Genomic DNA, 10,000 nt, shown 5'->3' with positions numbered 1-10,000 from the left:
GGTACATGGATTTTGGTAATATTTTGAAGGAATGAACTTTTGTCTGATATCACGAAGAACTACAACACAAAACAAAATACATTTCATCTTCCTTGGATTCTTTACACAATGGACACATCAAATTACTCTCATTGAACTCCCTGTATCTATAATGATGTACAGTTAAATCAGATATACCGAATCGAAATCCAGTTGTTATATATTTCAAGTGTTTGTCCACAATAGACAAAAGATAAGATTTTACTTCATGGGTGTTACAAAAAGTTCTGCACATGTTAAATATATCACTGGTCTGAATATGTTCGTGCTATTTTTGCCATCTGCAGTCAATTAAACGCTGACGAAAAGCAGTAATAAATGCATTTACACTACCAACACCCTGCATGGTTTACCGGCCCATGCATCACCTAAACCATATTCAAAGTTGTGTACCTTGTGTAATGGAGAGAGTTACCACTCTTTACTATTTGTTAATCATTTCATCTCCTGGCCTCATTATTTTAATTTCCAGTTGATAAACCACCGAATCAACCATGTATTTGTTCTGTATTGTCCATGTGTTCTGTGTGGCTTATTCAGGATTAAAGAGGCTATGCCAGTCTTGAATAAAAGCTAATTTGTGCTTGCACATTTCTTCTGTCTTTGCTGCTGTGTGCACATGTCAAATGATTGGTATAAGGACAGGCCCGGCGCTGTACTTCCTTTATTTTTATTATTTTAAATAGGAAGTGTCTGGGTTTGTTCCAATGTACCTTTTATTTACCTGTGTGCTAGCTGAATCGGTAGCGTAAGCATCACTGACTTTAAGTTGTGTACCTTGTGTAATGGAGAGAGTTACCACTCTTTACTATTTGTTAATCACTGATTTCATCAACTGGCCTCTTTATTTGTTAATTTCCATATTCAAACAGTTCCGTACATGAGTAACCCAATTCTTCTTTCCTCCAGTTTCTAACTCTTGTGACATCTTATAGGCTCAACCAGGTAACCGATACTCTTCCATCTGTAACAATTTAAATCAATAACGAATACAATGAACAACAGAATTTTTATATATTGGATATCTGTCACCACATATCAGATCATTAGGTGTACAGATATTAACACCCAACAATTTCTTTAACGCAAATAAATGTACAGATTCACAATTTACAGCAGCTTTGTTTAACCCCCACATTTCTGAAGCATACTGTACAGCAGTCTGCACTTGTGTAGTCATGTATTTTCCTAAATAATTTCAAAGACTATTATGAAAGGATGATATGGTTTTCATAATGCACAATAAAACATTTTTGGCCCTGCTGGCAATATCTTTGCAAGCGGAAACAAAACTTAAACGTGTTGTTAGTAATATCCCAAGATACTTGACTACATGCATTGTGACACTATCGTACATCCAACTTTCCCTCACGCCTAGATAACCACTTTTTCGAAAAAAACAATGTTACTTTTGTTCATATTCACTTTTAATTGAAGTTTTGATACAACACGTTGTACGTTATTCAGCTGTGTTTGTAAACCAACGGGAACGGAAAATGAGAGAGAGAGAGAGAGAGAGAGAGAGAGAGAATTGAGTCCTCAGTTAATGTTGAGCACTTGCGATCGCCGCACATAATCCAAGGGACGTAATGCTCGTACCTATATTTAATTATGTAACACAAGAGTTATCGGCCTGGTAGTTAAATTACCATGGGATCGCATCACCGCACCAACGATCATAAAGAACCCGTGCAGACATTGAAACACCACAGACAGACAGACAGACACACACACACACACACACACACACACACACACACACAGAGGATTTATTCATTTAATGAAGGCCACAACCCTTCTCCTTGAAATGTTCTCTTATTTTCAGTATTTTATGTCATAAAATGTATACCATTCTATAATTCTTTAAAAGTTTATATATCAAAGTCATTTCTGTGTTTTCACTCCCCTCTACTCTCTAACCCCCCCGCCCTAACCCTGCCCCACAAACTTCCCAACTTCCCTTCTTCTTATCTGTTTTCCTCCACTCTATCTCCGTCTTCTCCTCTTAACATCCCCGCTACTGTCACCCTGCCTACGCGCGCGCACACGCACACACACACGTATATATATATATATATATATATATATATATATATATACGCACACACACACACACGCACACACACACACACACACAAACACACACATACACAGACACACAGACGCAGACACACAGACAGACACAGACAGAGACAGATTCGGACAGACAGACAGACACACACACACACACACACACACACACACACACACACTCACAAAACAGAGAAATACAAAATATATGGTCGTACAGGTAGGTGATCGAAGTGGAAAGCTTTAAGCGGTGATAAGTTTATACTGTAATTTTTTTTTTTTACCCTTGACTTGAAGTAGGTATTGACGTAGTGATAGCCTTGAGATGGCCTTAGTGGTCGGCGAGGGTCTAAGCACCATAATTTGATTTGATTTGATTTGAGGTGATTGAAGACGAAACTCGAACAATGCAGACACACATATACCATGTTATTTCACGACCACATTAAAAAAAAAAAATCATTTTCACGAACCTTTTCCAATGTGAGTCAGTGGACGGATATTATCTTTGTTTATCTTAAACACAGTTTTAAAACAAGTTTTAAAAACTAGTTTAACATGGTGTTGATAAGCTAAATGAAATGAGTAAATAAGCCACACCATCATCATTCAAAATGATTTTTTGAGTGTGGATGCTGAAGGTCCTGAAGCTGATGTGTGTGTGTGTGTGTGTGTGTGTGTGTGTGTGTGTGTGTGTGTGTTGAGGGACAGAAAGAGAGACAGAGAGTGTATGTGTGTGCGTGTGTGCGCGCGCACTCGCTTCTCTCTCTCTCTCTCTCTCTCTCTCTCTCGTGTGTGTGTGTGTGTGTGTGTGTGTGTGTGTGTGTGTGTGTGTGTGAGGGACAGGAAGAACTGAAGAGAGAGTGTGTGTGCGCGCGCGCTCGCATGTCTGTCTGTCTGTCTGTCTGTCTCTCTGTGCAGAGCTGAGTGGATACGAGGGCAGGGGCAGGGTGGGTTTATCCCCTCCATGCACATTCTCTCACCTGCACCACCTTGGCCTTGTGCAGGTCGACGGGCAGGAGACAGACCACGGTGGTTCCGGGTGCGGCCTGCCAGTGGGGGAAACAGTCCAGGATCACGGGTGGCAGGATGTCCAGTCCCACCCGGTTCCGCCTCAGTGACAGCAGCATCTGAATGAACGTGACTCAGTGCGCACAGTGGGGGGTTATGGAACAGTGAACATTGTGTGAGGTGTGTTAATTCATACTGTGCAGGGTGTCTAATGGAACAACGAAGAGCGTGCAAAATGTGTAATGGAACAGTGAACATTGTGTGAGGTGTGTTAATTCATATTGTGCAGGGTGTCTAATGGAACAACGAAGAGCGTGCAAAATGTGTAATGGAACAGTGAACATTGTGTAAGGTGTGTTAATTCATATTGTGCAGGGTGTGTAATGGAACAACGAAGAGTGTGCAAAATGTGTAATGGAACAGTGAACATTGTGTAAGGTGTGTTGATATTGTGCATGATGTGTAACTGAACGATGAAGAGTGTGAAAAGTGTGTAAATGAACAGTGAAAAAAAAAGAAAGAAAAAAAAGAAAGAAAGATCTCGATAACCATAAAAAGACAACCCCACTCCCCCAAAACAAACAAACAAAACAATTATAGACAGCAGCACCAGAAGGGAAAGAAAGAAAGATTCAAGATTAAAAAACTTCATTACTCAAGGTAAAGATTTTAGGCATCGCCCAGTCTTCCAGCCTGTCCTTGTGACAACAATAACAATAACAACATTAACGATAACGACACAACAATAATAATTTTGTTAACACTGCTACATCTACTGCTACTACAACGAAGAATGATCACCATCATCATCATTAACATCGTAAAAAGTAATAAAACGAACGCATTCATACATTCATATCCATACACATGCACACACTCTCTCCACCCAACACACACACACACACACACACACACACACACACACACACACACACTTATGCACATACAGAGACATGACCGAAGTGAGAAACATATAGCGGACATAAAGAGAACAGAGAAACACAACTTTAACATTGTACATATACAAAAGTAATTAATTTGCTAATGCAGACAGGCGAAGGAGAGAGAGAGAGAAAGAAAGACAGAAAGAACAATTCCCAACGAAGTAGAGTGGGTATGCCAAATTGCCAGCGATCCAGTCGAAGCGACTATGTAAAGATAACAAAACTTGTCGTAGGGTAGTCAAACGTTGTTCTTTTGTTTTTGAAGGCTTTCTCCGACTGGGTTGCACCCGGAAAAGTTCGTCTGCTCATTCTTTTCAACGTTTTGTCGGCGTTTGAAGTAGCTGGGGTGCCTGAGGGTAAAGGCGACTGGGCAAGTATAATTGCGAACGATGGCTTTGGGTACATGTAGACAATTAAACAGAAGCAGGTCTTTAACTCATTAGACAGATCTTATTATTGGAGCATCGCACCAGACTGTTGTATTTTTGGTTTTGATCACACATGCACACAAACACATAAACAGACATTCAAACACCCCCAACCCCCCCCCCCCCAACCCCCCAACACACAACCACACCTTTTTGAAAACGCTCAGTAACTGTGCAGCATCGTTCGCAAATCGACTCACGTCAAAATATCCTATGGCCTAATTGCAAACGACACTATTTTGCAGATTCCTGTCAAAACTGACGTTCTGACCTGTCACCAATATGCTTTCTTGAATGTTCCCAGCACTGGTAATGATCATTCAACATGCCAATCAAATAAATCATTTTAAACTGTGTCAAATTTCAAGTCCTACAACTTGCTTCCCTTGATTTTAGGATTTTGAGAGCACGTTTGTAACCTTGGTCGGCAGTTGCGCGCGAAGAGAAGAAAGAACGCGGAAATTGCCAGAAACAGCTGACGTTTCACTGGTTCTTGGAAATAGATATTCATGAAAGTATTAGAAAAAAAACAGAAGTCGAAACAGATGTGAAATGCAACCGTTAAGAACGCTTCGATGTGGGGCGGTCTTCGAATCGTTCGCAATACCACGCTGTTTGCATTTTACCCAGACCTATTAGTCCAGACCGACCCGATTTCGCAAAAGTGACTGCAGCATTTGAAGGGAGAAGAAGACAGAACGAAAGAATGTAAGCAAGTAAATAAGTAAGTAAGTAAGTAAGTAAGTAAGTAGGTAGGTAGGTAAGAAAGTAAGTAAGTAAGTAAGTAAGTAGGTAGGTAAATAGGTAAGTAAGTAAGTAAGTAAGTAGGTAGGTAAGTAAGTAGGTAGGTAAGTAAGTAAGTAAGTAAGTAAGTAAGTAAGTAGGTAAGTAAGTAAGTAGGTAGGTAAGTAGGTAAGTAAGTAAGTAAGTAAGTAAGTAGGTAGGTAAGTAAGTAAGTAGGTAGGTAAGTAGGTAAGTAAGTAAGTAAGTAAGTAAGTAAGTAAGTAAGTAGGTAGGTAAGTAAGTAAGTAGGTAGGTAAGTAGGTAAGTAAGTAAGTAAGTAAGTAGGTAGGTTCGTAAGTAAGTAAGTAAGTAAGTACGTAAGTAAGTAAGTAAGTAGGTAGGTAAGTAGGTAAGTAAGTAAGTAAGTAAGTAAGTAAGTAAGTAAGTAAGTAAGTAAGTAAGTAAGTAAGTAAGTAAGTAAGTAAGAATGAAACAAAGAAGGAAAGCAGGAAAGAAATATCGCTGAAGTATTACTCCAGACCCACCCGGTTTCGCCTAAATGACAGCAGCGTCTGAAAGGAAAGAAAGAAAGAAAGAAAGAAAGAAAAATTCCTAACGTAGTTTGATTAGACTTTGAGTGCATGCATAATCATATATTAATTTGTGTACTTATCAGCGTGGATTCCGTACACAGAATTTTGCCAGAGGACAAACACTCCCGTCTGCCATGGGTACTTTCTCAGTGCGTCAAGTGCGTGCTGCTGTACACGGGACCTCGTTGATTTGCTGAAGCGAAAACTGATTTATCGCGTGCATGAGCACGATATAAGCAGATACTTTTTTTTTTGTTTTTGTTTTTTTGTTTGTCAGTTGCTCTGCTGTTTATGTGTATACGCGTCTAATGTGTTTTCTGAATAGAGATTAGTTTAAAAACCAACCAGACAAACACCGCACGTGCGCACAGCCCCCCCCCCCCCCCCCCCCCACACACCCACCCACAACCTCACATCCACTTACCATGTCCAGAAGTTCCCTGGCCTCCAGCTTGGCCTGGGCCGTGGCCCCGGCGTCAAAGGCCTCCCCCAAGCCCCTCTGACACAACTGGGCCAGCTCGTGCCCAAGGCGTGACTCGGGCATGCGCTCCGTCGCCTGTCGATGCAGCTCAGGCCTGTACATGTGCGTCAGAGTTCTCGTTCCTTTCGCGAAGCGGACCGTAGAGTTCTCTTTCTTGATGGTCGCCATCTTGGTGTTCAGAGAGAGAGAGAGAGATCAGTATCAGTATCAGTAATTCAAGGAGGCGTTACTGCGTTCGGACAAATCCACATAAACCACATCTGCTATGGCAGATGCCTGACCAGCAGCGTAACCCAAAGCGCTTAGTCAAGCCTTGAGAAGAAAAAAAAAAGAAAAAAAAAAGAGTTGGGTGCACAGGCTACTTGCAAGTATTTTTCGGCTAAGCTGAATTAGTCTTGATGCGGGCGTGTCGAGGGTCCAGGGTGAAGCTTGGAATGGGGCAAAGTTTTAAAGCTGAGGTATGGAGGTATGGATGGTTCAAGCTGGGATGAAGCCAGTCGGCAACTGTGAGAACACTGGTGTGGATCTAAAAAAAAAAAAAGAGTTCTCCTTTCTCAGTTTTGCGAAGGCCATGCCCTGGCTCACGGACGATGTGAACGTTGACCACAGCTGTACAGTATTCAGGTGACTTGCAGTGCTTCGGGAGCTGAAAGCATGGAACATTATTCCCTTTGAGCAATGGTTTTAATACAGGTTACAGGAATCGCAACTTAACGTAGCACTGATTTGCAGTCTTGAAAACAACAACTAAAAATGACTGAAGAGGAATGGATGATACTGCGACATACAATCACAACCAGATCGTACATTTTATGCAGTAACGACATAAATAACAGTATCAGTATCAGTAGCTCAAGGAGGCGTCACTGCGTTCGGTCACATCCATATACGCTACACCACATCTGCCAAGCAGATGCCTTACCAGCAGCGTAACCCAACGCGCTTAGTCAGGCCTTGAAAAAAGAAAAATATATAAAATAAAATAAAATAAAATAACATAAAAAGAAATAAGTAAATAAATAAATCAATAATAAATAAATACATAAAAAAGAACTACTACTACTACAACTAATATTTATAAGGCGCAAAAACTTAATGAAGTCAACTATAAGCGTACAAAAATAAAAATAAAAATAAATAGATAAATAAATAAGTAAATAAATAAATAAATAAAATAGTCAGGCCTTGAGTGCATGCATATATATCTGTGTACCTAACAGAGTAGATTTCTTCTGCAGAATTTTGCCAGGGGACAACCCTTTAGTTGCCGTGGGTTCTTTTTCGGTGCGTGCTGCACACTGGGCCTCGGTTTATAGTCTCGTCCGAATGACTAGACGCTCAGTTTGAGTTTTCCAAAACTTGAGAGAAAGGGCGATAGCGGGATTCGAACCCCAAACCCTCACGGACACTGTATAGTAGCAGATGAGCGTCTTCACCACTCTGCCATTTTCCTTCCTTAATTCGTGAGGGTTGGGATTAACTGATAATAATAATAATAATAATGGTATTTAAATAGCGCTGAATCTTGTGCAGAGACAAATCAAAGCGCTTTCGCACCAGTCATTCACACGCATGCATAACTCTAAAACTGGAGAAACCGAAGACAAGGAAGAGGCAGGGAACGGAGGCTATTTTGGGAAGAGGTAGGTTTTAAGGCCAGACTTGAAAGAGCTGAGTGCGGAGACCTGACGAAGCGAAAGAGGAAGTTCATTCCAATTGCAAGGTCCAGAGACAGAGAAAGAACGGCGTCAGCCCAACAGCGGAGTGTTTGAATCTGGGTATGCGTAAACAGAGTGGATCCGAAGCCGATCGTAGTGAGCGAGATGGAGTGTAGAGGTGACTGAAGGCAGCCACAGGGACAGGAAGGGGCAGATTTGTGAATACAACTGTTACAGGCTCTGCACTGACGAACATTCAGGAACCCTGGCTGACAGGTATCGGTGTCTGACATGTACAGTGCATTATTCATTATTCACGTGTCATGCCCAGGATGGTGGAAAGCACGAAACAAAGCACTGCGACCAGTGACGGGGTAATCATCTCCTGCTCACTCTACGTACGGAATTACCATAACATTTGCATATAATATATGCCGCGCACTACAGAACCCGCCACCACTCAGAAGCAGAAACTATTACAACGGCCTTTTTTTAAATTAAAAAAAGAAAAAAAAAAGCCTCTGCTGTGATGAAGGCTTACAATCTGTACCATTTTCATACACACAAAACCCAGACCGTTGTGGCTGTGAAACAGGCCGAACAGCAACGACGCCCCCCCCCCCACCCCCCAAAACCCCCCCCCCACCAAAAAACAAAAACAAACAAAAAACGAGCAACAACAACAAAAAGAAGCAAAACAAAAAAACAAACAAACAAACAGACCAACAACACAAAACCACACACACAAACAAACAAAACAAAACAAAAATACATCATCGATATCGAAAGGAAAGTATGACTGTTTTTGGTTTGAACAAAACGTTTAATAATGTCAAGAGAAGGTATAGGATAATGTTGGATTGAAAGAGTTGTATGTGTGTGTGTGTGTGTGTGTGTGTGTGTGTGTGTGTGTGTGTGTTGTGTGTGTGTGTGTGTGTGTGTGCATATAACAGTTTTATCCTAATCAATATCAGATGCATTTTGTTCTCGTTATAAATACAACAGAGAGCGCTTTTCATGACTCCCGAATCCAGTCAGAGAAATTATTTGTCATCTCTAGCAGAGGCGTTATGGCAGAATCGGTTCGGCAATAAAACAACAACAACAACAACAACGGAATATGGCAACAACATCAACAACAAATCATCATTCATGAAAAAACAACAACAAAACAACAACAACAAAAACAAAAAACAAACAAACGTAAAAGCCCACTCAAAGTGTGAACGTGAAAGCTGTATATTTTCCATAAACGCGGAAGAAGAAGAAGAAGAAGAAGACCATTCGTCATTTACAGATCGTCCTCTCTGTGTAGTTTCTGGAAAAGAAAACTGAACCACATGCGTTCTGATCTGATCTGTTTCTCACCCTCCCCCCAACCCCTCCCCCCTCGCCCCCCAAAAATAAAAAAAATACCACACCCCAACTACATACAAACCAAAAGAAAGCAACAACGCTTTTTGTTTGTATTAAATGGGGAACGAGAAAATAGGCAATGTCTTAACACATCAAACAAACAAACAACAAGAACGGGATATGCTGTCCAAATGGCGGGATTAAAGAAAAAAAAAATCCCACCCCCTTCCAAACAAACAAGAATAAACAAAATGAAAAACAAAAACAAAACAAAAAACCACCACCAACAACAACAACCGCGCCCCCTAACCCCCCCCCCCAACAAAATACATGTAAAAGCCCATTCCAATTACAGAGATGAACGTAGGAGTTGTACATTACCCACAAACGAAAGAGAAGCCGAACCCCCCCCCCCCCAACCCCCCCCCTAAAAAACCCCACCCCAAAACACTCACGACATACGGCAACAGCCAAGTGGTTAAAGCGTTCGGCTTTCAGTCTGAGGTTTCCGCGTTCGAATCCCAATCATAGCGCCTGGTGACAAAGAGAATGGAGAGCTTTCTGATCTCCCATGTTAACAGATGTGCAGATGAACTCCCTTCATTCGTGCAGAAGATCAATTACGCACGTTAAAGATCCCGCGAATCCATGTCGGCGTTCAGTGGTGGGTAATAGAACATACCCGGGATACACCCCC

General features: G+C 41.4%; 1 protein-coding gene across 1 annotated transcript in view; it reads right to left on the bottom strand.

Moving 5' to 3' along the window:
• The window catches only part of LOC143284970 (uncharacterized), a 14,231-nt gene that overhangs the window by 3,305 nt on the left and 926 nt on the right, over nucleotides 1-10,000 (bottom strand). Inside the window, exons 2-3 of the mRNA XM_076592131.1 lie at nucleotides 6,233-6,935; nucleotides 3,093-3,239 (exon numbers count right to left, since the gene is read on the bottom strand). Of these exons, the coding sequence (XP_076448246.1) occupies nucleotides 3,093-3,239; nucleotides 6,233-6,457 (372 nt within the window). The 5' untranslated portion in view covers nucleotides 6,458-6,935. The remainder of the gene's footprint in view (nucleotides 1-3,092; nucleotides 3,240-6,232; nucleotides 6,936-10,000) is intronic.

This window comes from Babylonia areolata, chromosome 8 (assembly GCF_041734735.1).
Source record: "Babylonia areolata isolate BAREFJ2019XMU chromosome 8, ASM4173473v1, whole genome shotgun sequence".
NCBI lineage: Eukaryota > Metazoa > Mollusca > Gastropoda > Neogastropoda > Buccinidae > Babylonia > Babylonia areolata.
Note: the sequence above shows the minus strand (reverse complement) of the source record. Positions and strands in the feature narration are given on the sequence as shown.